Source organism: Acomys minous (genome assembly GCF_964271855.1).
Source record: "Acomys minous genome assembly, chromosome: 6".
Lineage (NCBI taxonomy): Eukaryota > Metazoa > Chordata > Mammalia > Rodentia > Muridae > Acomys > Acomys minous.
The window spans coordinates 105,798,394-105,824,445 of NC_140487.1; the positions used below are offsets into that span (position 1 = coordinate 105,798,394).

At 48.3% G+C, this 26,052-nt stretch overlaps 1 protein-coding gene and 1 pseudogene across 5 annotated transcripts in view; one reads left to right on the forward strand and one right to left on the reverse strand.

Annotated features, from left to right (window-relative positions):
- Positions 1-4,388: 4,388 nt before the first annotated feature.
- Positions 4,389-26,052, forward strand: part of SPOCD1 (SPOC domain containing 1) — a 30,413-nt gene continuing 8,749 nt past the window's right edge. The window contains exons 1-7 of one of the 4 annotated variants that reach the window (XM_084787160.1): positions 4,389-4,788; positions 21,909-21,950; positions 22,979-23,068; positions 23,607-23,664; positions 24,260-24,338; positions 25,363-25,522; positions 25,662-25,778. In XM_084787160.1, coding sequence (XP_084643286.1) covers positions 4,450-4,788; positions 21,909-21,950; positions 22,979-23,068; positions 23,607-23,664; positions 24,260-24,338; positions 25,363-25,522; positions 25,662-25,778 — 885 coding nt within the window. In that variant the 5' untranslated portion in view covers positions 4,389-4,449. Of the gene's footprint in view, positions 4,789-8,883; positions 9,046-9,671; positions 9,853-21,908; positions 21,951-22,978; positions 23,129-23,606; positions 23,665-24,259; positions 24,339-25,362; positions 25,523-25,661; positions 25,779-26,052 lie in introns of those variants that run through there. The other 3 variants (XM_084787163.1, XM_084787161.1, XM_084787162.1) reach the window with 3 other exon arrangements.
- On the reverse strand, positions 16,201-16,819 carry LOC311599079 (glutathione S-transferase P 1-like; annotated as a pseudogene). Its single transcript has one exon. The product of its transcript is annotated as a glutathione S-transferase P 1-like (transcript).

Genomic DNA, 26,052 nt, shown 5'->3' on the forward strand with positions numbered 1-26,052 from the left:
TCCCACTCACCCGTAATTCCAGATCCAGGGGATCTGGGATTTTAAAAAAGATTTATTTATCATTATGTATTCAGTGCTCTGTCTGCATGCACACCTGCAGGCCAGAAGAGGGCACCAGATCTCATTATAGATGGTTGTGAGCCACCATGTGGTTGCTGGGAACCGAACTCAGGACCTCTGGAAGAGGAGCCAGTGCTCTTAACCTCTGAGCCATCTCTTCAGCATAGGATCTGAGGTTCTTATGACTTCTTCCGGCACACACAGACACAGACACAGACACAGACACACACAGACACACACAGACACACAGAGACACACAGACACACACACACAGACACAGACACACAGAGACACACAGACACACAGACACACACACACACACAGCATAGGCACACAGAACATGCTCAAGCATACACAGAGAAACAAAGAAGATACATATTTAAAAATAAAGTAAATCTTTTTGTTGTTGTTTTGAGACAAAGTTTCTCTGTGTAGCCCTGGCTGGCCTGGAACTCACTCTGTAGATCAGGCTGGCTTCAAACTCACCGACAGAGCTCCACCAGACTCGGCTGGGATTAAGGGTATGTGCCACCAAGGCCCAGGTATAAAGTAAATCTTAACAAAAGAAAAAAGAAAAGAAGAAAGAAATTTGCTGGGCGAGGTGGCATGTGCCTTTAATCCCAGCATTGGGGAAGCAGAGGTAGATAGGTCTTTGTCAGTTCAAGAACAGCCTGGTCTACATGGTGAGTTTAGGGCAACCAGGGCTAGCAGAGAGACGCTTGTAAAACAAAAAAGAAAAACAAAACAAAACAAAACCCCAAGCAACAACAACAAAAGAAATTTCACATCATGTATATTATTTGTGGAACAATGGGAAATACACAAAGCAAAAGGCAGAAAATGAAGAAGAGCCGGGCAGCATGGAGCCTGGCACGGCCTCCACTGTTGGCCTACGTTTGACATCACAGGACGCCGCTTTAAAATAGCCTTTGGAAACGCTGCCCCTCTCCAGCTTAAGACTCTTAAAATAGTAACGTGGCTGTGGCCAAGTCTGGGAAACACTCTACCCGTGCGCTGAAGGTTAATGTCACTGGTAGCTGTCACCCGCCCAAGGAGGACGTGACAGAAGACACTTCCCCTCAGTGGCACTCTGCAAACACCAACTTAGTCATGAGGAAGGCCCTTAGAGAAAGCCCAGCTGACAAACACTGCGCAGGGGGCACCCTTCACAAACCGTCAAGATCGGGAGAAGCAAGGAGTGACTGGGACACTTTCGACCAGGAGAGCAAAGGAGACCAGAGAGCTAAGTGCACGCCACCGCCTTACCCTGGAGCCTGCCACCCAAAGGGAAGAGAGGACTCAGCCTTTAGCAGCCTGTGGCTGGCTGCTGAGCTGGAGGGAAAGTTCCTTGATAACACAGGGCGCAGACAAGCAGGGGAACAGGAGAGGCCTGCACGGAGCTTCTAGAAATATATACATCTGCACCTTCCCAGCCCCCTTCTCCTCAAGCTGGAAATTATACTGAAATAAACAAGCTTTTAGGACAAACATTATCCTTGGGTTCCACATTAAAAAAAAAAAATGTTTTTGTATGCGTCTAAAAAGACAGTTTTGAAATATCTGAAGCAGGAATTTAGAAACATAAATCCACAATAGTAATGTGAGATTTAAAAATACCTCACTGACATGGGGGTATTTTTAATCCGTGACTGCTGATACTTAAAACTACCTCACCGAGGGCCTCGTGGGTAGAGCACTGGCCTAGCAGGCCTGAAACCCGGACTGCATCCCTGGCACCTCATAAACCCAGGATGGCAGTCCACACCTGCGATCCCAGCACCCTGGAAATTAAACTGAACTTTGGCTACTCATTGAGTTCTGAGATTCATGAAGCCCAGTCTCGAAGAACCAAAGCAAAGCAACCCAAAATACGGTGGGGGTGGGGGGGGGGGCGGGGAGAGAAACAGGGACAGAGAGAGAGACAGAGAGACTGACTGATGAATTAGATGAAAAGTAATGGCACTTCTGTTCTCCTATTTCAGTGTGCGTTCTTATTCTCTTCAGAGGACAGGCGATAGAAGCTGCTTCCCAGAGTCCCTTGCAGCTGTTTATTTTATTTATTCGTTTCTATTTAATTTGGGATAGAGTCTCATACATCCAGATTGACCTCTGAACGCAAAGGCAGAGAGTGGTCTTAGAGTGGCCTTTATTTTTATGTATCCCCACCCACCACTCCGCCCCCACCCGTACTTTAAAACTATGTAGCCTTAGCTGTACTGGAACAACCTACTATGTAGCCAGGCTGACCACAAACTCACAGAGATCTGCTTGTCTCTGCTTCCTGGGTGCTGGGATTAAAGGTACTACCACCATGACCAGTAAATGAAAATGTTTAAAAATAAAAAAAATAAATAAACACTGGGTGGTGGGGGAGAATGGTAAATGAAATTGAGGGGCGGTGGCGCACACCTTTAATCCCAGCACTCGGGAGGCAGAGGCAGGCAGATCTCTGAGTTCGAGGCCAGCCTGGCCTACAGAGTGTGTGCCAGGATAGCCAAGGCTACCCAGAGAAACCTTGTCTCGAAAAAAAAAAAAAAAAGTAAATGAAATAATTGAATGTGGGATTAAGAAATACTTAATTGATAATCAAGTATAATTACTGTGGATAATTAATAATGATTTATTATATGATTGATAATAACTATAAGTAATAATTATTTTAAAATTAATGAATTATTAAGTACCATGTCATTTGGTTTTTAAAATTTAAGGAACCAAGTGATGCGGATATGAGAATGTACCCACAGTTTTGAAATCAGGCAAACTAAATCAACCACAAAGAAAAACCCCCGAAGTTCCCCCACGTGGAGGGCTGAGAAATGAGAGGAAGTTTAAACCTATTTCTATGCGTTCCACTGGGCTGGAATGCACCTAGATATATTATTGTCTTCCAGGCATAAAATAACTAATTAGGAAAACTATCAGATTTGAGTCTAGCAGCCCCTTGGGGTCTCAGACACCTCCTCCGCTCTGTTTACGTTTCCAGGCAGCTTTCAGGATCCAGGGGGCCTTAGACTCCTTTGCCCACGCACCTCACCGGGTCTCTTGGAGCCAGAGTGATTGGCACCTCCTCCCAGAAGCCCTCGGCAGGAAGCGAGCGCCCCCTGCTGGACAAGAACGCCAGCACCCCTAGCGAGTCGCTGCTGCGCACCACCAGGCCCGTCCTCCCACCACCCCCCAACTCCCACCCCCCCGCCTGGGATCAAGGAGCATCTCCCCCCACCCCCCCACCCCCCGCATCACGTGCGCCCTTCCTCCCACCCCTCCTACCCCCAAGAAGGAGAAGGAGAAGAAGCTGTAGTTGCCCGCGTGTGAGCGGTTGGAGTTTTAGGCCTGGGATCCTAGGGCATTCAGGGACTGGCTTGATTCAGAGTGGTGTCCTATAGGTGGAGTGTAGGGGTGATGGTTTTGTGCTCCACGTGGAGATTCGAACTGGACTCTGCATTTCTGTGAGAATCCCCTCCTTTCTGCTCTCTGTGTGCTCTCGGGCAGTCTCTGAGTCAGCTAGACCACCAAGTGAGGTATCTCATTCACAGTGTCGTTGATAAGTAGTGACTTTTCCCCTATCCCGTTTAAGCAGACCAGGAAAGCTCAGAGGCATTGGCCCTAACTGAGGGCCACCTTCTCCCCCAAATTGCTTCCCTTTTGCGGGGCATGAGGTGGGGCAAATCTAGGAGGTGAGATTCCCATCCAGTCAGGCTTTCCTTAAAGACTTCCCTGTTTTCCACACAGGCCTCCTGATCGGCATTTGACGTGGCTGGTGGACAGACAGGGAGCCTTGTGTAGGACTTCTTGGCTACCAGAAGCTTCAGAAATCTTTCTGGTACATCACCAGCCTTCCCAAATAGCGTGCTGGTCTGTGCAGAGAGGCCAGTAGGGATGGAAGGGGCCGGCAGTTCCAGCCCTAGGCGGGCCACCTGGGTCGATGGAATGGGTGACGGAAGAGTCCCTGTCCTCATCAAAGAGGGGCTCAGTGAAAGGCGCCGGCCCCCCTCGCCAGCCCTGCCCCCTCGGAGGGTCCGAAGGAAGTGCAAGACGTGTGGCATCTGTCCCGAAGATGAAGAGGAGGCAGGTTTTCCCTTGAGGCCTGGTCAGGTCCCTCATGGGAACTGCCAGCTTACCCAAGGCCCTCCACAGAACGCTGCGTCTCCAGAGCTCTCTACAGCTCTCCAAAGCCTTCTTTCTCCCGAGGACGCCAGGCCTGGAGAGCCAGATGGAAATTGGGGGGAATGCACCCCAGAGTCTGAGTTTGAAAACATGCTCTTTTCTAAGGATGTGGCTCAGCCAGGCAGCCTTGATCACTTTTTTGGATTCCCAGGGCTCTTTGGAGGTGAACCCCTTAGTCTGGTCCCAGAGGATGGCTCCCAGAGCCCAGCACTGTACTCAGGGATGCTGACTGGGGATTCTGCAGAGCAGCATGAGGTACAGCAGGTGTTTGTGATTGGCAGCCCTGCTACTCCACCTGACCCTGAGGGGTCAGAAGTCAAGGCCCAGCCAGGGTCCAGGATAGGGCAGAGGCAAGGACTTGCTGCTGCAGTCGACTCCTGTGCCAGCTCCTCGGAGCCCTTGGGTGGGCTCTGTGACGCATCCCTGGGGCAGGAAAGCCCCAGGCATGTGAAGAAGCGGCCATGGACAGATCCAGGGTCCTGTGTGGAAAAACAGTGCCCAGACGACTCCAGCCAGGATCATGTCCCAGAGGAAGCCAGTCAAAGAGGTTGTCCTCCACTGGTGAGTCCAGCCTGATAGTTTAGGATAGGATGGCCTCTCCTCTCCTCCAGGTCGGGACACTTCACAGAGGGAAATGTCACTGTCTCTTAGCAAACAGTTTTTTTCATACTTGTTCTTTTTGGTTTGCTGGGGGGACTGCAAACCACGCTAGGCAGACACTCTGTGCCTAAGCTGTACCCCTAAGCCCCTTTTTACATTTCTTTTGATACAGGGGCTCACTAAGTTTCTTAGGCTGGCTTTGAACTCACTGTAGCCTACGCTAGCTTTGAGCTTCTGATGATGCTATTGCTCAGGCTCTCAAGCTCTGGGATTACAGGGATGTACCAGGCTTCCCAGATGATGTAAACTGAAATTCTGGAGTCAGGAAAGGAAAAATAAAATCCATTACTGGGCTCCTGTGAGGCCATTATCTTTTGGATTCAAAATGGCTTCAAATCTTGGTTTCAGCCTACTTCCTGGAAGAATCACCTCCCACTATTTTTTAAATAAGTGTTCTCTCATTTAAAAATAGGAAACATAATTAAGTTGGGTGATGGGGCAAAGGCCTTTGGTCCCCAACACTCTGGAGGCCGAGGCAGGCCAAAGGCAGATCTCTGTGAATTTGAGGTTAGCCTGCTCCTCAGTGTTGAGGGCTGTGCAAAAAAACAAAACAAAACAAAACAAAAACCAGCAAGTAGCTTTAGAACTCATGGAGTCGGCTGGCCTTTGGTACTACAGAGCAAGTTCCAGGCCAGCCAGGACTAGTGAGACCCTGTCTGAAATAAAAAGGACATGTGCAGCCCTGTTTGGTGGGATTTTGAGGAGTAAAGGAGACAGGACATGGAGTGATGTGTTTAGCATAAGCTGGGATGCAGTTCACTTAATTTGTGTTCTGGTTTTTTTTTTTTGTAGTGTTAGAAATAAATAGCCCTGCAAGATAGGAGTTAGTTCTACCTTACCAAATGGGGAAACTGAGGCTCAGGGAAGTTGACAGAGATGGGGGCCAGTGCTTGCCCATGTCCCCTCTTTGCAGTCATTGTCTATTTATTTATAATACTAATTTTGTTAATAATCATATGTAATGCCTATAAGCCAGGGACGGAAGGTGGCACTTAGTCTGGCCCACATAGTTGATTGTTTTTACATTTATTGAATGTGTATTGCATGCTAGGTGCTTTTGATATGAATATATGAAGTATAGAGAGAAAAGGAAATGACAACCAGGTCACAAACCCAGGTAGTTTGCCTTTTGAGCTTGCATGCTTAGTGCTACCATCTAGCCTGTTTCACACACTGGGTGCTGGGTGCTGGGTGCTACCATCTACCTTGTCTCACACACTGGGTGCTGGGTGCTGGGTGCTACCATCTAGCTTGTTTCACACTGGGTGCTGGGTGCTGGGTGTTATCATCTAGCCTGTTTGACACTGGGTGCTGGGTGCTGGGTGTTACCATCTAGCCTGTTTCACACACTGGGTGCTGGGTGCTGGGTGCTACCATATAGCTTGTTTCACACACTGAGCGTTGGGTGTTACCATCTAGCTTGTCTCACACACTGGGTGCTGGGTGCTGGGTGTTACCATATAGCTTGCTTCACACACTGGGTGCTGGGTGCTGGGTGCTACCATCTAGCTTGTTTCACACAGCTGCGTGCTGAGTATGTCATCTACAGTCTTTGTAGCAGCCTCTGATGATATACCCATTGCACTGATGTGGCCACAGAGGCTCCAAGAGATAGGATGAGCAGTTAGGGTCAAGCAGCTCGTTACTAAGATTGAGACCGAAGGCAATGAGCTCCCTGTATGTTTATCCCTATTTGTAGGATAATTGCATCCCAGCACTATGACACTGCTCTTGCAAGCACCCGTATTGTGGCATTTCAGGTGGTGGGTCAAGGTGTTAGATAGCCCAGGCTAGCCTCAAACTCCCTATGTAGCCAAGGCTGGCCTGAATTCCTGACCTTCTAACCTTCACCTCCTGAGCGGTGGGATTGAAGGCGCACTACGCCTGACCCAGAACTATTGATCTGTTTTGTTGTTCATTAGACTTGTGTAATTACTTACTTTGCACGTGTGTCTATGTGTAGGGGCGTGTGTAGAGTGTGTGTGTACATGTGTGCAGGAGCCAGCGGAGGCCAGGAAAGGGCACTGGATTCTGGAGCTGGAGTTACAAGCGGTTGTGAAATTCTAAGTGACTCCTGGGAACCTGTTGACACTAGTTTTTAAGCGCTATTGGGGGGCGGTATTTACTGCCTCTACCTCCCTTCTCCACCCCAATCCCCTCTGACACCCCAACACTAGGTATGAGGGGGAAAAAAAAGGTTAATGGAGAGAGGGAGTGTAGCCCTCTTTACTTCTCCCAGCTGCTGATTGAATCACCGCCCCCACCCCCATCCCCTTTTCCAAGCTGCCATACTTTCTCTCCGAGCTCCTCCAAGTCCTCAGAATTAAACTAACTGCAGCTGGCAAAGACCACACCCTCTCACGAGCCTGTTTCCAGCTGGCAAATATCATGCGCCCTCTCAAATGGCCGTTATCAGCTGTGGACAAACTGGAGCAGCCCCCCATATCCCACACCTGGGATTAAAAAAAAAACATGTTTACTTAACATAACTGAGTTTTTGGAGAAATCCAAACTTCCACAGCAGGAGTCGAATTTAGATCCTTTGGAAGAGCAGCGAGCTTAGATGTCCTAGCCGCCTCTCCAGGCCCCCAGCTAATCACCTTTAATTTCTAAAGTAGTATGAATTCATTTTAGAAAATAAAGAGGAGCTGGGCATGACGGTCCACACCTTTAATCGCAGCGCTCTGGAGGCAGAGGCAGGCAGATTTCTGTTGAGTTGGGGGCCAGCCTGGTCTACCGAGTGAGTCCTGGAACAGCCAGGGCAACAAAGAAAAACACTGTCTTGAAAGACGAAAAAGAAGACGAAAGAATCCTGCATGCTGTAGCGTCCAATACAACCTCTTGTATGCATTTGGAGTAGGCCTTTCACGAATCTTTTTTCCCAGATATGTGCTTTGTCTCACCCCAAACTGGGATTATAGTACCACATATTATTTTTCCTTGTGATATTTAAACTATTTCCCAGTTAGGGTGAGACCTAGCTCAGTTGTCTACCATGCACAAAGTTCTGGGCTCATCATTGGGGAGACTATATAAAAGGGGTGTGTGGGGGTACACCTATAATTCCAGTACCTGGAAGGTGCAAGGAGGAAGATCAGGAGTTTGAAGGTATCCTTGGCTACGGGGTGAGTTGGAACCCAGCCTGGGAAATATGACAGACCTTGTATCCAAAAAACAAACAAACAACAACAACAACAAAAAAGCAAAACAAAACCAAACCCATATCCTACACCTGGGATTAAAAGAAAAACATATGTTTACATAACATAATTGAGGTTTTGGGGGGAGGGGTTGTTTTTTGTTTTGTTTTGTTTTGTTGGTTTTTCAAGACAGGGTTTCCCTGTGTAGCCTTGGCTATCCTGGCCTTGCTTTGTGCACCAGGCTGGCCTCGAACTCACAGAATTCTGGGATTAAAGGCGTGCACCACCACCACCGCCCAGCGTAATTGAGTTTTTAAAGGCACCACAACTTCCCCTACAGAAGCTGGAGACAGGAGGCTCCCTGGGGCTTGTTGGCAGCAGTCAGCCGACCTCCAGGTCTCAGGAAATGTGGCAGAGGGTTGACAGAGGGAGACATTTTGCACCCTCCTGTGGCCTCTGTACCTATACAGGTGATCACCCCTGCACACACAAATGTGCATATACACCACACACACACACACACACACACACACACACACACACACACACACTGCATAATTAATTATTTAGTAGAGTAAGACTTTTCTTTGAATGCTCTTTGAGGCTACCATTTGCTGGGGAGTGACAGCTGTTTGAGGCTTGTGCCGTCAGGCTCCTTTTCATGACTGTGTCGATATGAACATCTGGGTTTGACCTTTCCGTGTGTGAACAGGGCTCTTAGAGTGCTTGGTGTGGTGCCAGGCGCCTTTGTGTCTTAGGCTCTGTACCAGGTCAAGGTCTTTCCAGGTTGGTGCGCACTGTTCCGCAGAAGCTCTGCCTTTCCTGACCCTGCGTCAGAGCTGCCTAGAGCTGTATTTGTCACGGCTGTGGGCACTGAGACGAGAGAATGGTCAGGGACTTCCTCTTCTCATTTCCAGCCACTGGAGGGTAGCGAGAGCTGCCACTCAGCCTTGCTTTGCCTGATGACCCAAGCAAGTGCCTTCACCTTCCGGGATGTCATTTCTTTTATTCAGAGCACGTGGGTATTAATAATACTTACCTTGTGGGGTGGCGGGGAGGAGTCAGTGTGATGACACATTTGGCATTTAACTCGAAGATCGTGACAAGAAATCTGCTCCAGAATGTTCCAGAATGTTCCTGAAATACGCAGTTTTGTGGTGCTGTAAGGGATGTTGGGGTGAGGTTTCTGGTACACCTGGCTTCTCCCCGCTTGAGACAGCTTACTTGGATTGGACACCAGGATTGGGATTCCTAGGGTTGCGGCGTTTTCGGGGGGTGGGGGGGGGCGGGGAGGGGCTTGTTGGAGTGCAGTGTCGTAACCAGGTTTCCTGCCTGGCTTGGCTGGATGCAGCCCACGACTGTGTGCTACTCCAGGCACCATCCTCGATACTGCAGCACAGCCTATCATCCCACAGCTGCCCAAACAACCCGTTTCCATGGAAACTGGTGCCAGCTGCAGGAGGAGAATTGGGGCTGGGTTGTGACAGGGACGGGCAGTGGGTGGTTGAGGACAAGGCTGAGTGGGGTGTGGACAAGCACGGGCACAGAGCACAGCTTGTCATCTACCAGAACCCCTGCGTGGGGGGTGGGGGGGATGTGGAGTGGGGGGTGGGAGGGATGTGGAGTTGGGGGGGGGAGGGGGAGGGGCAGAACTTTTTCCATGAAGGCTGCCTGGGTGGAAGCATGGACCGACTGAAGAGTTCAAGGTCAGGCTCTGAGAATACGCAGAGACTTCAGGCAAAAGATTGCCTCCTCTGTGAAACCGAGAGCGTCCACTCAGCCCGAGGACCACCAGGCTCTGAGAGGAGAGCTTGGCCATGTTGTGGTTTGTCTTGAAACTGAGATTCTTGGAGGGGCCAGGGGACAGGGAGGATGGGCAACTAATGTAAGAAAATTGGCTTTCTGAGGTTATTGACTCGCTCAAGTTCACGTGGCCGGAAGGGGTGGAGCCTGGATTTATATTTAGGCCTGTGCAAGTCCAGAGGCTGCCAAAGGCCCCTGAGCCATCTCTCCAGCTCTGAAATTCTAAAATTTTTACCATGTAAAATATACACAGAATAAAATTTGGGTCTTAGTAAGTTTTTAAATGTACAGGTCAGTGGTATTCAGTATACTTACTTAGTTGGGTGGCCATAAGCTCTATTCTTTTTCAGGACCTTTACACACACACACACACACACACACACACACACACACACACACACCCTGCAACTGAATCTCTCTACCTATCAGACAGTAATTCCCCATTCCTGCTTACCCCAAGACCCTGGTAACCACATTTCACTTTCTTTCTGTAAATGTTGTTTTTATCTCCTCAGCTGAGGCAATGAGATGAGACCCATTCCCAAGCCTTTCTCATTCTTTCTGAACTCTGGTTGGCTGGTTCAACTCAGCTGTTCTGGCCTAAACGCCTCTCCAAGCTGACTGATTCAAACTGGCTTCTGACAGAATTGCTCTGGCTGGCCTCAAACTAATTATGGCAATAGGTTTTAATCTTCTGGCTCCTTCTCTTTCTCTGGCTCGTTCTGTGTTCATTTAGCTTGATCTCCCTGTAACCTGTCTCTGTAAAACTGCCTGGTTAAAAAAACTCTCTCTCTCTCTCTCTCTCTCTCTCTCTCTCTCTCTCTCTCTCTCTCCTCTCTCCTCTCTCTTCTCTCAAGTAGCCTCTCTTTCCTGTCCTGTTCGTGTGACAGGACAGTTTGTCTTATCCTAAGTCTCTGGCTCATGCTTTCACATTTTTCTCTGATTCCTCACTTTGTCTGCCCCTCAATTAGACATCACTTTCAAACATGGCTGCTTCCTTCTATAAACTAACCTTACCTTCAGTCTTTGGGGTTAAAGGATGTGTGCTAAGGGTGTTGTTTGTATTACAGCCAGGTCATATTGTAATCCAGAGCGTGTCTGCATCCCAGCTGGATCACAGACCTAGAAGGGTCTTTGGATGTGAGCTCTTGTCAGAGCAGCCATGTTGCTGGATTAAAATCCCCCCCTTTTTTTCTTTTTTGTTCTTTCTTTCTTCTTTTTTTTTTTTTTGGTTTTTCGAGATAAAGTTTCTCTGTGTAGCCTTAGCTGTCTTGGACTAACTTTGTAGACCAGGCTGGCCTTGAACTTACAGCGATCTGCCTGCCTCTGCCTCCCGAGTGCTGGGATTAAAGGTGTGCGCTACCACGGCCCAACTTAAAATTCCTCTTTTTTTCCCCCAGTTTTTTTTGTTGTTGTTGTTGTTTTTGGTTTTTGTTTTGTTTTGTTTTGTTTTTTAATACAGGGTTTCTCTGTGTAGCCCTGGCTGTCCTGGAACTCATTCTGTAGACCAGCCTGGCCTCGAACTCACTGAGACACGCCTGCCTCTGCCTCCCAGGTGCTGGCATCAAAGGTGTGCGCCACCACCGTGGGGCCCTCTTAGCTCCTTTCTGTACAGAAACAATTGTGTATGTTAAAGAATGACGAATAGGGGAGGGGCAGGCAGGGAGTTGGTGAGGGGAATGAAAATCCCAAAGGTTGGTATAAGTGTAAGCAGAATAATTTTCTTCTGGGTGGCAGATAACGATGAGGGGACAGGCCCTGCCTGCAGGTGTTGGCGGGAGCAAGCAGTGAATTCGAGGCCCCGACTGGGCTTCCTCAGGCAGGTGACTTAAGTCTAGCGTCATCTTAGGGATGTAGTCCTGAGCTTTTAAGTCCTTATAGACGAAAGTGTGAGAGCTGGTTGAGAAGCACCGGGGAAGGAGCCTGGATAGAGTTAGGGTCAAGGAGACACAGTCTTTGTCACTGGCTCTGTTTTTTTTTGTTTTTGTTTTTTGTTTGTTTGTTTGTTTGTAGCTCCTTACAGAAAATGATTTCTGATTCCTGGAATGAAGCCCTTTGTGCTCTCACCCAGCTCTAGCCCCCAGTGTTACCTTCCCTTTAATTTAGCAACAATTTCTTAATAGTATTAACAATTAAATACTCATTCAAACTGGGCGGTAGTGGTGGCGATGGGTGGTGCACGCCTTTAGTCCCAGCACTTGGGAGGCAGAGGCAGGCCGAGCTCTACGAGCTGCAAGCCAGCCTGGTCTACAGAGTAAGTTCCAAGACATCCAAGGCTACACAGAGAAACTCTGTCTTGCGGGGGGAAAAAAAAACCAAACCAAACCTCAAAACCTCATTAAATACTGGACTTCCAATAGATTTATTTATTCTATTTTATTATCTTTTTTTTTTAAAAAAAAGACAAGGTTGTATATATCCAAGACTGGCTTTGAACTTGTCATATATATATATATTTTTTTTTTGGTTTTTCGAGACAGGGTCTCTCTGTGTTAGCCTTGGCTGTCCTGGACTCACTTTGTAGACCAGGCTGGCCTCGAACTCACAGCGATCCGCCCACCTCTGCCTCCCAAGTGCTGGGATTAAAGGCGTGCGCCACCACGCCCGGCACAAACTTGTCATATATTTTTTAAGGCAAGGGTTTCGTGTAGCCCAGACTGGTCTGAAACTCAGTATGTTGGTGAGGATGACATTGAACTCCTGAACTTCCTAAGTGCTGGGCTCACAGGCGTGCACAGGGGTGCCTGATTTATGCAGTGCTAGGGATTGAACCCAGGGCTTCATGCATGCTAGGTAAGCTCCTTATAACTGAGCCACATTCCCCAGCCCAACCTGGAACTCTGATCCTCTTCCTCCTTCCTCCTGAGTGTTGTGATTGTGTGTGTGTGTGTGTGTGTGTGTGTGTGTGTGTGTGTGTGTGTGTGTGTACACATGTATGACTGCATCCAATTTATATGGTGGTGGAGATCGAACTTAGGGCCTTGTGTGTGCTAGGTAAGTATTCTACCAACTGATTTACACCCGTAGATCTAAATATATATATTAATTTTTTTTTTGAGACAGGATCTCCTTGTGTAGGCCAGGCTGGCCTCAAATGAGTACTCCACCTGGGGTAGCAGTGTGTGTCACCACATCCAGCTCCTGATTTATTTTTATAGTTTGCTTTTTAATGTTGGGTCCAAATGAAGTCTGCACATTTTAAGTGGTTGATAAGTCTTTCATGTTTTCTTTATTCCACGGGCTCTCCCTGGCTCTTGATTGTTTTTTGTTTTTTGTTTTTTCCTAGCAAGCTGAAGAAATGAGGCCGCTTATTCTATAATTCATTGCATTCCTGTTTCATAGTTAAACATGGTTCTTCTCGCTCTCTCTCTCTCTCTTTATTTTTTAGACAGGGTTTCTCTGTGTATCCCCGGCTGTTCTGGAACTAGCTCTGTAGACCAGTCTGGCCTTGAACTCAGAGAGTCAGCCTGGGACTGAAGGTGCATGCCACCACTGCCCAGACCTGTGTGTGTTCTTCTATCGCTGTGAGAGATATTGCAGAACCACCCACGTAGGATTTATTTTAGTGTGTGACCTCAGAGGTTTTAAGCCTTCATGGCTGGGCGCTCAGGTATGGCAGAGTGGGCTCACAGTGACCGGGAAGCCGAGCAGCCACCCTTGCTTCCAACTTCCTCTTACCCTCTGGTTCCATCTAGCTAGTAGGATGGCGCTGCTCACGTTCAGTGTGCTCCCCCCGCCCCCCCCCCACACTTCATTTTCTCCTAGAGACCACCCCCCACCCCCCCACCACAGGACTCTCAGAAGTGTGCTTTGCATACTCTCCCAGTATTCCTCAGTACAGTCAGGCTGCAGGCCGACTAAGCTCTGGTTCCCTTAATTCCTCCAAGTTGGTGTTTGAATCAGAGCTTTGATTGGAAGTAGACGCGGTGCCCGGGGCTCTTGCATCTTCCTAGGGCGTGCGTTCTTTCTATCAGAGGGCCCACAATATGTGCACTCGTTACTACTTGATATTTTTGAAGCCTATATAATGTGCTAACTTTAAAAATGGCAGTGTCTGGCTGTTGCTGGCATATTAAAAAAAAACACACAATTGATTTTTGCTCATTGATTTTGTATGTAGGAATCTTGCTGAACTCTTACTAATTCGTATAATTTATCTGTTGGGCTGTCTCTGTGTTCTATAGATGCAGTTCCGTGCGGACAAATGGCAGTTGTGCTGTTTCCTGTACCATCCTTTGTATTATCCCCTCTCCTCCTTGTCCGCTACATTAATATAGCCCTGGAGAGCGTTGGTTGTGGGGAACTTTGACTTGCTCTGAGTCTTAAATGAGATTGTTGAGGGCGTCACGTCCGCAATGTTTTCCTATTGATGTGTTTTAGCAGGCTGGGGAAGCTTTCTTCTGTCCCTGGATTGCTAATTATTCTGAAAGCACAGTGCATTTGGGGAGATGGTCATATGATTTTACCCCTTAATTTATTAATGTAGTAAAGTTAACGAGTTTTTAAATGGTAAGCCAATCTTGCCTTACTGGAACAAACCTGACTTGATAATGTCCTGGTGGGTTTGTGTGTGTGTGTGTGTGTGTGTGTGTGTGTGTGTGTGTGTGTGTCCGTCCTACTTGCTGAGTTCTTATTAAGAAGAATGTGTTGTTTTTTTGCATTTCAATCGATGAGTTAACTGTCCTGAAATAGCTGATGTGGAGGTTCCACTGTCTTCTAGGGTAATTTCTATGAGGTTGGAATTATTTGTTTTTTGTTTGTTTGTTTGTGTTTTGACACAGGGTTTCTCTGTGTAGCCTCGGCTGTCCTGGACTCGATCTGTAGACCAGGCTGGCCTTGAACTCACAGTGATCCATCTGCCTCTGCTTCCCCAAGTGCTGGGATCACAGTTGTGTGCCACCGCTCCCAGCTCATTTTTTATTTTTTATGTGTATGATGTTTTGCTTGCATACGTGCCTGTGCACCGTGTGCATGTATGATGTGGACAGAGGCCAGAAGGGAGCATCTGACTCATGGAACTGAAGATACAGGTCACTGTGAGCCACCATGTGGGTGCTCAAAATCAGACCCAGGTCCTCTGGAAGAGCATCTAGTGCTCTTACCTGCTAATCTTTCCAGACCATCATGGATGATGATGATGATGATGATGGCGGCGTTTGTGGAGTATTCTGGTAGTGACAGAAGGCAGTTAGCCCACCTGATGGGCTAATAGATTGCTTACTCCAGGCAGCGAGCGAGAGACCAATAGTGTTACCTAGGGAGTCAGGCTGCCCCATCACCAGTGGCATCTTGCTAACAGGAGAATGAACGTCAGAAGGGGTATTTATAGTACACACTTATAGACTATGGGGCCAATGAGATAGCTTAGTACGTCCAGGTGCCTACCACCAAGCAACTTTGATCCCTGGCATCCAAATGGAGGAAGGAGAGAACACACACACACAAGTTGCTCTCACCTCTGTAGCATGCCTCCCTACATAGATAGATGTAGGAAAATTGAAGCAACCCCCACCGTTTATCACTAACACTGATGGTGACTTGGGTGGATTTTTAACAGCACCTGCCCAGTGCTTCAGGAAGAGGTAACTCAGCCTTTCCTCTGTCTCAACTCTACTGACTATGTTTTGAGTCAGTTCTGTTGAGTTATATTTTCTGTAGGTATGTATCCGTGATCTAGAAGTATTGTCCATGTAATCTGCACTTGCAGACTCATTGGCATAGTGGCATGAATATTTCACAACGGCTTCTTGTTAATGCACCTTCCAATCCTTCCCAGACAGTTCCATAGGATGGCCCTATTGTCGCGTGTTCATAAATACTACCCCAGCTCCGTCCAGCTGTAGCTCCTCCCTCTTCTGTGGTCACCTGTGGTCACCTGTGGTCACCTGTGGTCAACCTGGCCAGGAAACTGCTTCCTTCAGAGTCCGTGTTTGATTTTGTCCATCTGTTTTTCTGTTTCCAGTGCTGTCTTTCTTCGGCACATTGTTTTATGACACCTTAAAATGATACTTAGTTTATGATTTTATATTTTCCATAAAGTCACTTAAAGCTACAAATGAGCCTTTTAAAAACCACGTTTGCAGCACCCACACACATTAGCCTCAATGTTTTTATATAACTCTATTACAAATTGTTTTTGTGTCATATCCTCTTCTTTTTAAATTTTTATTTATTTGTTTATTTTGTCTTGCAAACTTTATTTTTTATTTATTTTTTGGTTTTTCGAGACAGGGTTTCTCTGTGTAATCTTGGCTGTCCTGGACTGGCTTTGTAGACCAGGCTGGCCTCGAACTCACAGAGATCCTCCTGACTCTGCCTCCTGAGTGCTGAGATTAAAGGCGTGCGCCACCACACCCGGCTGCAGACTTTATTAGACCCGGGGGAAAAGGGGACAAACAGCTGTCTCCTCCACCCACCACTGTCTGCTGTTGCCATTGAGGGGATGGTTCACATGGTCAGGGGGGAGAACAGAAAGGCCTTGATCTTGGACCGGGCACTAAGATGGACAGAGGGAAGTTGTCCAGGCAGCCAGCCAGGCGCCAGGACCTAGTGGATCAGCAGCAGGTCCAGCAAGTGGATCTGGTCACCTAGAATGAAGGCTTTGTCTCCCTGGTTCTGGGACAGTGGGGTCTCAAAAGGCCTCAGGTGGCCAGGCAGGGTCTTTACGTAGTCGCTGTTACCATCCTCACATCTGGCGTAGATGAGGGTGCTGTGTCTGCAGCAAAGGCCCTCACCCCGTCATTCACCGTATCCAGGCCCCCTCTGATCTGTCCCATAAAGCCCAAAGGAGCGGTCCAAGTACTTCAAGATGGCATTAGATTGGTACAGGGTGAGGTCTCCATCCTCAAATTTGCAGAGCTGCCCATACAGACGGGTGGGCTTGAGCAAGCCTTGCATCCAGGTCTCTTTGGTGAACGGCTCTGGCCCTGGTCAGCCAGCAGCATGGGCATGGCCCCACAGCGCCCTTGAACTGGGAAGTTCAGCGGCATGGCCGCTGTGAAGACAGAGGCGCGGACTCAGTGCTGCATAGATGACGACGAGGGGTCTTGGACACTTACATGAGCCTAAAATTTATTTTTATTGTGTGTGTGTATAAAAGTGTTTTTGTCTGTGTGTATGTTAAGTGCACCGTGTTTGTGCAGTGCCTCTAGAGGCCAGAAGAGGGCGCCAAACATTAGGCTTTGAGTTACAGACTGTTGTGCGCGAGCATCATGTGGGTGCTGGGACCTCTGTAAAAGCTGGAAGTGCTTTTAGCTACTGAGCCGTCTCTCCAGCCCTTAGTTGCTTTTCTGTTGTGGTAAAAAATGCCGTGGTCAAGGCAACTTCCAAAAGAAAGGGTTTTTCTTTTATAACATAAACCAAAGACCTCACAACTCAGTGACCCTCAGGTCCACCCCAGAGCTACAGCAAAAGATGAGGACACCTACAAGAAAAAAGACAAATTCACCATGACAACAAGCATGTATCTCTGAGTCAGGCTGATAAAACAATTGGTAGAAATAAATAAGATTTTTAATTTAATTTAATTTAATTTCTTTGAGACAGGATTTCTCAGTGTAACCTTGGCTGGCCTGGAATTTGATCCATAGTCCAGGCTGGCCTCGAACTCACAGAGATTCTTCTGCCTCTGCCTCCTGACTGCTGGGATTAAAGATGTTTGCCATCACTGCCTCGTGGAGTAAAAAAAAAAAGATTTGACAAAACAAATAGCCAACTGCTTTAACCTACGCAGATGATACTGCCCCTAACCATAACAGAGACTTAAGAATGTGTGAAAGAGCCAGGCGTGGAGGCACACGCCTTTAATCCCAGCACTCGGAGGCAGAGGCAGGTGGATCGCTATGAGTTCGAGGCCAGCCTGGTCTACAAAAGGAGTCCAGGACAGCCAAGGCTACACAGAGAAACCCTGTCTCAAAAACCCAAAAAATTTGTGAAAGAAGAGAGGAACAGTTTGATTCACAATCAAGAGGTAGAGACACAAGGAATTCCGGTTTTCTAAAACCTCAAAGCTGCCCCCAGCGACACACCACCTCCAAGACCTTTCTAATCCTTCCTAAACAGCTCCCCCTAATTGGGGACCAAATATTCAAATTTATGACCTCAGGAGGGACATGCTCATCCCAAACCACCGTAGATGAGTTAATGTTAAGAGCACTTGCTGCTTTTGCGGAGGCTCCAAGTCCGGTTCCCAACACCCACGAGGAAGTTTACAGCCACCTCTTAACTCTAGTTCGGGGGATTCGGTGCCCTTTTCTGGCCACATTAAGTACCAGGCACACACACACGGTTCACTTACATGGGGGCAACCGCCCATTAAATAAATAATACTAATCTTTTGGGATTTGCTAAACTTCACTTTATGGCCCGGGCTGTGCAGTATATTCATGTACGTTACTTGTATACTTGAAAATAATCTGCTCTCTGTCATTGTTAGGGGCAGTATTATCTGTGGAGGTTAGAGCGGTCGGTTATTTGTTTTGCCAAATCTTTTTATTCCTACCAATTGCTTTGTCACCCTGATTCAGAGATAAACACATGTGTTTTGTTGTAATGGTGAATTTGTCTTTTTCTTGTACTTCTGTCAGCTTTTGCTTCCTGGCTTTTGAGATTATGTCATTTAATGCTTATAAGTTCCGAGCTGTAACCCTCTGGTAAACCTGCACATCGCTGAGTCTTTGGGACTTTGTTATTCCCGCTCTGAAGTCTCTTATTCTTTGCTGTTTACGCTGTCGTGGTGTTTTGTTGTGCTTGGCGTGTGCCTGGCTTCACATTACTCAATTTTGACTCTTGGCTTTCCTCATCATTATATTTTAGAAACAGCGCTTATATTTCATAACTGGGTTTTTTTCCCCCCTGCCTGTTGTGTTGCTTGCAATGGAGCAAATAAGCATATTTTTCTAATCAGTGAATAAATAAGTAAAAAAAAAAAACCCGTATAATTTTTGTAGTTGTATGGCATGTTAATTCATTTATGTATTACTCTTTGTTCCCATTTGAGAAGTGATTTTGTTATATAGCCCAAGCCGGCCTCTTAACTCACGGCTCTCCTGCCTCAGCTGCTGAGGTCGCAGGCACGCGCCACAGAGCTGAGTGCATTCTCGCAACTGCTGGCTTGTCTGCGACTGTCCCGTCTTCCCTACCGTGTCCTGCTTCTACCCTTTTGGTGGCTCCCGTGGGAACCTTAACACTAATAATTCACTTACCCAAGGATGCATCCTCCCCCTAAATGGTACAAGGGGGCTTGGGATGGTTTAATTCCAAGCATGCTCCTTCCCAATTTGTGTAGTATTGTTATCCGGTAAATTGGTCCTTTCTTACGTTTTTAATTCCCCAAATTACACACCATCATTGTCATTCTCGACAGTGGTTAGGTTTCCCACGATATTTTTCTTCTTCTTGGCCCAGAGTTTCTCATTGCAGCTTATCTTCCTCGTGTGGGATAATTTGTTTTTCCTTCCAACTCAGGTTCATCCTTAAACGCTTTTTTAAATTTTTTTCGCCTTTTTGGTTCATTTTGCCGTAAGTATATTTTGTTTGCTGAGTAACACACAATTATCATGAAGAGCACCTTCTGTTTTTCTCTGCTTATTTTTCTCATCTTATTCTTTAAAAAAAAAAAAAGAGTTTGCCCTGATCTACAGTGACTATGGATGGGTGCTTCGTTTGAGCACCTTGAAAATAATTTCCTGCTTCTTCTTAGGGACACTGGGGAGCCAGCTGGTTGGCTAAGTGCCCGTCCCTTTCATAGGCACAGTGCCATTTAGCGAATGCTGTAGCATGGTGGGTGAAGGTGGCACCTTCTAGGATCAGACAAGTTGGATTTAAATGTCAGCTCTTTGGTTTGCCAGCTAATTAGCCTATCTCTGTGCCTCAGTTTCCTCTTGTGTCCGACATGCTAATGACAGTATGGGAACCGACCTGAGGATGGGGGAGGGAATTCACGGCGCTGATGACGTCATCCTCCACAGCAGCGGACCCTTTTAATGTTCTCGCTGGCCATTATTTTTCTTTTTGATTTTTAAAATTATGTTGTTATGCCTTTAAAAAAAAAGACGTATGCATTTATATGTGCACCTGAGTGTACCCTCATGCACGCAGGTGCTTTTGGAGCCAGAAGAAGGGGTATCAGAGTCCCCCGAAATCCCAGTTAAACGTGGTTGGTGAGTTGCTTAATATGAGTGCTGGAAACTGAACCCCAGTCCTCTGCAAGAGCATCAAGTGCTCCTAATCCCTGAGCCGTCTCACCAGCCTCTCCCCCCTTTTAAGTTGTGTGTGTGTGTGTGTGTGTCTATGCATCACTGTGTGTGTGCATGTGCACATGTGCATGCATTTGGAGGTCAGAAGAGAGCGTCTACTCTCCCTGGCACTGGAGTCACAGGCAGTCAGGAGCCATTAGAAGTGGGTGCTGGGAACAGAACTCAGGTCCTCTGAAAGGGCTGTTGAACCATCTCTCCAGCCCCCTTTCCTGATGCTTTTTGACTTTTCTTATTATTGGGGATTGATGTCTGCAGGTGTGAGATTCCTTTAATTTTCCTGTTTGAACTCCACGGAACTTTTTTAAAAAAAAAACTGTGAATTGCTCTCTTTTATCAGTTCTGGGAAGAATCTTAGCTGTGCACCTTCAAGTGCTGCCTCCACCACTTTTTCTTTCCTCTCTCCTAATTAGTTAGATTAATTAGTCCTGCTCACTCCTATCATTTGCATCTTCTTGACTTTGCTCCACAGTCTCTGTGCTGTGACTATTCTGGATAATTTCTTCAAATCTATCTCCCAGCTCATTAATTGGCTTCAGCTGTGTCTAATATGCTATTAAACCTATACACCAAGTTTTTTTTTAAATTTTAATTATGTTTTTATTTCCAGAAGTTGTGTTTGGTTCCCAACTGAATCTGATTGTTTTCGTCTTTTTCCCTTGCAGTTCTCTCTCCCTTTGTCTGTAACGTTCATCATCCTGTTAATGTACATCATCCTGTTAATGTACATCATCCTGTTCTGCCTTCTGTCTCGTACATTGAAATACTGAGCCTCCTGAGGCTGCTGGAAGGACCCCTGAGTCCAGAGCCAGCCAAAAGGCTTTCAACTTCGAAGGACAGCCTGCTTCTAATACTTCTCCCACTTCCCCATTCCTGTGTCCCGTTTTCCCTCTTTCTCCCTTGTTCTCAATTACTTTTTTTTAAAAGGCTGATTCATCCCATGGTTTGAAAAAGAAACCGAGTGCTGGGTATCTCTCCCGGCACCCAGTACTGTCCCCACCGGCAGGCAGCACTATTGGGATCTGTAGAGACTTCCAGATATATTTTATGTGTAGTCAAGCAAATACACATTTAAAAATTCATTCTCTCTGTAACGCAAACGGTAGCATGCTACATATATTGTTCTGCACTTGCGTTTTAATAAAAAATATGTTTCTGGTTATGAAAGAAATACGTGCTCATTTTGAATAACATCAATTCCCAAGTGTACACATGTAGAAAATGAAAGTCTCTCTGGAGTTCATTCCCTAGAGATAACATCTATTTTGCATCTATAAATATATATTTACATAAATGGGCTTATGCAACAGACACTGTTTTCTAACCTATTTCCCACCCCCCCTTTCTCCCAATAACACATCACGACACCAGTCTATGAATCTTGCCATGGCTCCACAGAGCCCCGCACGTCTGGGACTGTGGAGTCAGAGAAGATTAAGTCCCACCATTAACTGCTCAGCTCAGTAGCTTAGGCTCTTTTTACAGCCAGTTGAAGCCTCAGTTTCCTCATCTGTGAGGTTGTAGCCCAGCACACACCCCCTCCTGCTCTGAGGCAGCAGTGAGTTCGGGCAGGTCGTGTGCCCTCCAGGCCCTGGGAGAAGGTACATTTTTAATGACTCTCTCCCCTGTTTAATAACCACATGGAAGTTATAGCCTGGATATGTCACAGTGTATTAATAACGCCCCATTCGTAGACACTGGATTGGGTCCGGTGTCTTCTTACCAATGCCAGGCCCGAAAGCACCCCGTTCTGGTGAATTCTCTGGACTGGGTTACTGGGTCCCCTGGATTCTAATCTCCGTACTTTCTTTGTTTTCTCGCCAAGGAGGAGAGGAGAGTGCCCTGTGGGGTGAAGATCGTGCACTACGTACGTGTTCCTCTTTTTTTTTTTTTTAATATTATTTATTTTTATGTATGAGTGCTCGGTCTGCATACTGCTGTTTATCATCTTCCTTTGCTCTGGGATGCCAGCCTTCTTCATGCTGAAGGTTAGCATCACTAAAACCTTGCTGCCCACCTCCCCACTACGCGTGTGTGTGTGTGCGCGTGCGTAGAGGAAAAGTCCGAGCTGGGCGTGGTGGTGCACGTCCCAGCACTCAAGAGGCAGAGGCAGGGGGATTGCTGTGAGTTCAAGGCCAGCCTGGTCTACAAAGTGAGTCCAGGACAGCCAAGGCTACACAGAGAGACCCTGTCTCAAAACAAAACAAAACAAACAAACAAACAAAAAAAAAACAGAGAGAGAGAGAGAGAGAGAGAGAGAGAGAGAGAGAGAGAGAGAAGTCCAAAGGAACCAAGAAAAGGAGAAAGAACCAAACACTGTGTACAACAGCCCCTCACTCTCTGTTTAGCGGTCCTGAAAAGGCACAACTTCGAGGCTCCAAAGGAGCACTGAGTCTCCTGTAGTCATGGTGAAAGGCGTTATGCTAGAAGCCTTCTAACTGCTCGAACTTTTAAATAGCCATGACAAAATTTCTCCCAGGAGCAATACACGGGTGATAGTAGCTTTAGCTTCACAGAGCTTCCGGCCGAGGCATGAGAAATGGAGGTGGAGCCAGGACAAGGGCGTCCTTCTTGAGGGATGGCGGAGAGGAAGGGACAAAGATCCTAGCGTGGAGCCTGTTGATACTGAAGGAGGGGTGGGGTGAAAGAATGCAAAGACAGGTGGCGCTGCTCCTGGGACAGAGGCTGGCCAGGCAGCAGACGCTTAGTGAGCCCTACTATGTGCCAGGCTCTTGTGGACACTGGGGGGCGGGGTGGGGGGTGGGGGGCGGTGGTATAGTACCGACCTTGTCTTTATGAAGGTCACAGGCTGGTGGAGGCCAGACTGTAAATAAGCAGCTGAAGCCAAGGCAGGGGACTATTTGAGACAGAGCAGTGACATGGTCTCTCGTGCAGGTCTGGTCTGGGACAGTGATCCAGCTCCTGGGAGCCATCAGCTGCAGCCAGCCAGGGGGACAGATTGAAGCTCTTGAGGACTTGATGGAGGTTAGCTCAGCAAGGAGGAAGAAAAGAAGGCTTACGACTCCTCACCCTGTCAGTTGGCAGGTACAAAGCTAGCTAGCTTCCTTGCCTGGGGGCTAGAGGTTTATCCTGTCCCGTTTCCCCCCCCCCGCCCCCCCCCCCCCGCCGTGGGACCCTCCACCTGACGTCAGACTGAGGCCCAGTGTTCAGAAGTACGTTACCTCACTTGGCTACTGGCCTGGGATCTGTGGGTGCTCTTTCTATTAGGTTTGGGAGTTTGGGGGTGCGGAGGATGCTCTTCCTCTGTTGTGTTTGGAAAGGCTTTATCTACTGTGACCCCAGCCGACCCACATGTAATGCTGCACCAGAGTTCCCACTCTCCTATTGGAACAGGGTCATGGAACGCTCTTAGATGCCATCCTTGCTCCAAAGCTCCTTAGGGATTTCTTCATAGGAGCTGAGTGGCCATGGGTAAATGCAGCCCCCACCCCGCCCATCCCCCCCCGCACTAGACCGCTTTGGCTGGAGTGGATGTCTCTTCCATGTTTGTCTCTCTCTGCAGTGTGAGCCTACAGGAACGGAGACTATGGAGCTTCTTCAGCAGAGGGCAGAGAACCCAGGTGATGGTCCACAGAGCCCGGGGGTGGGGGTGGGGGTGGGGATGGGAGTGGGGAAGGATTCTTTTCGTTTGTTTGTTTTTCGTTTTTCAAGACAGGATTTCTTTGTTATCCTTGGCTGTCCTGGCCTCGCTTTGTAAATCACTCGAACTCACAGTGATCCACCTGCCTCTGCCTCCCAAGTGCTGGGATTAAAGGTATGTGCCACCATGCCCCAGCAGGGGGAGGATTCTTTTTTTTTTTTTTTAAGGTTTATTTATTACGTTGTATACAGTGCTCTGCCTGCACGTACACCTGCAAGCCAGAAGAGGGCATCAGATCACATTATAGATGGTTGTGAGCCACCATGTGGTTGCTGGGAATTGAACTTAGGACCTCTGGAAGAGCAGTCACTGCCCTTAACCTCTGAGCCATCTCTCCAGCCCCTGGGGGAGGATTCTTAACCAGCTCCCAGCTCCTGCTAGGATCCTTTACTCCCCATCAGCCCAAAGTTCTCCTCCCAAGGACCCCAGATGGGGGAACCAAGCCCCCTCAAATCTGCCCCTCCTTGTGCTCCCTGCTGTCCTCAGGATCGCATGGTACATTCCCTCTACCGCAGGTGAACAGGAAAGTGCGCCCCTGGATGTTGAAGTGCGAACCACCGTGGTCCGTGCCATGCAGGAGGCGCTATGGACTCGGTAAGGCTTTGCTCCCTACCTCCCAGCTGTGCAGACAGGCTATCGTGTGTAGCTTTGGGCCAGACCATATTTGAGTGTGCGTGAGGAGGGTGTGTGTGTGTGTGTGTGTGTGTGTAAGAGTGAGTGTGTGTGTGTGACTGACTGTGTGTATGTAGGAGTGAGTGCTTGTATGTGTGTGAGTGTGCGTGAGGAGTGTGTGTGTGTGTGTGTGTGTGTGTGTAAGAGTGAGTGTGTGTGTGTGACTGACTGTGTGTATGTAGGAGTGAGTGCTTGTATGTGTGTGAGTGTGCGTGAGGAGTGTGTGTGTGTATGTGTGTGTAAGAGTGAGTGTGTGTGTGTGACTGACTGTGTGTATGTAGGAGTGAGTGCTTGTATGTGTGTGAGTGTGCGTGAGAGTGAGCGTGTATGTGTCCAAACCTTTGGGGCATTGGGGTGGTCCCTGGCCCACACAGCCAGTGACGAGCTGCCATGTGACCCTGGGTATCGGTAATACGTGGCTTCAGTTCCAGGGAGAGTCCGGGCTGTGAGGTCTCAGAGATCTGAGGCCAGGGTTCTCACTTACAGAGGAAGCTGAGAGAAGGCAGGAGCTGGCCAAGGCTGCACAAGTCAGTGGTGCATCAGGGTTGTGTGTACCCATGCCTCAGTTGATGTTTTACTCCCCTCAACCCAGCTTGGTCCTTTCCTCTGGCTGATTTCTCAGCCCCCAACCCAGGCTTGAGTCTCTCCACACAGACACAGCTCCCTTAGTAGCGCCGAGCAGCCTGGCTTCCGACACTTGCGTTGCCACTGGTCCATTGTGTCGCCTTAGGCTGAGCCTTGAACTTGAGCTCTCCCTAGATAAATGGAAGACATACCATGTTTTCCTCATAGAGCTGGGGCGGCGGGGGTGGGTGGGTGGGGTAGGATAGGGGAGCTGCCTCCATGAGGAAACACTCACAATAGAAAGGAGGTTCCCCACGCCCGCATCTCCCTCTGGGGCTGAGGGAGTGGACAGTCCCTCCTTGGGGCTTACTTGTCCCCACAGTGCCCAGGAGCTTCCTGACCTGCTGCTGAAGGAAGAAGAGGTAGCAGGCATTGCAGAGGGCATCGAGGCAGCCCTCTTCCACCTGACCCAAGACACCAACATCCGCTACAAGACCAAGTACCGCAGCCTGCTCTTTAACCTGAGAGATCCCCGAAACTCCGTGAGCTGCGGGGGGGGGGGGGGGGGGAGAGGTTCAGCCTGCCTGCTCAGCCCTCCCTTCGGGATACCGGGAGAGCAAGACGGCAGGTTGGAGTGGGCGCTCTCAGGTGGAATGGTGCGTTCATTCTCTTCCCCCACAGGAGCTGTTTCTCAAAGTGGCTCACTGTGATGTCACCCCACACGACCTGGTACAGATGAGCTCAATCCAGCTGGCCCCCAAGGAGCTGTCCCGCTGGCGGGACCAGGAGGAGAAAAAGGTGAGCTGAGTGGACACGTCACAAGAGGTGGGAGGGCATGTGTAGGGAGGGTGGCCCTGCAGTAGGAGAGAGGAACCAGGACAGACGGACAGTTAGGACTGACAAGGAGCTGGAGAAAACAGAAAGCAAGCCGGGGAGCCTTCCAGGACAAAGGGGAGGGAAAGAGGCCACACTCTGCTTCTCTGTGGAACTGGGTTGTGTGGGGGGAGGGGAAGGGGCTGAGAGGACTTCCGTGAGCAAGTCTCCTGTGCTCTTCTTTCCATCCCAACCTCAG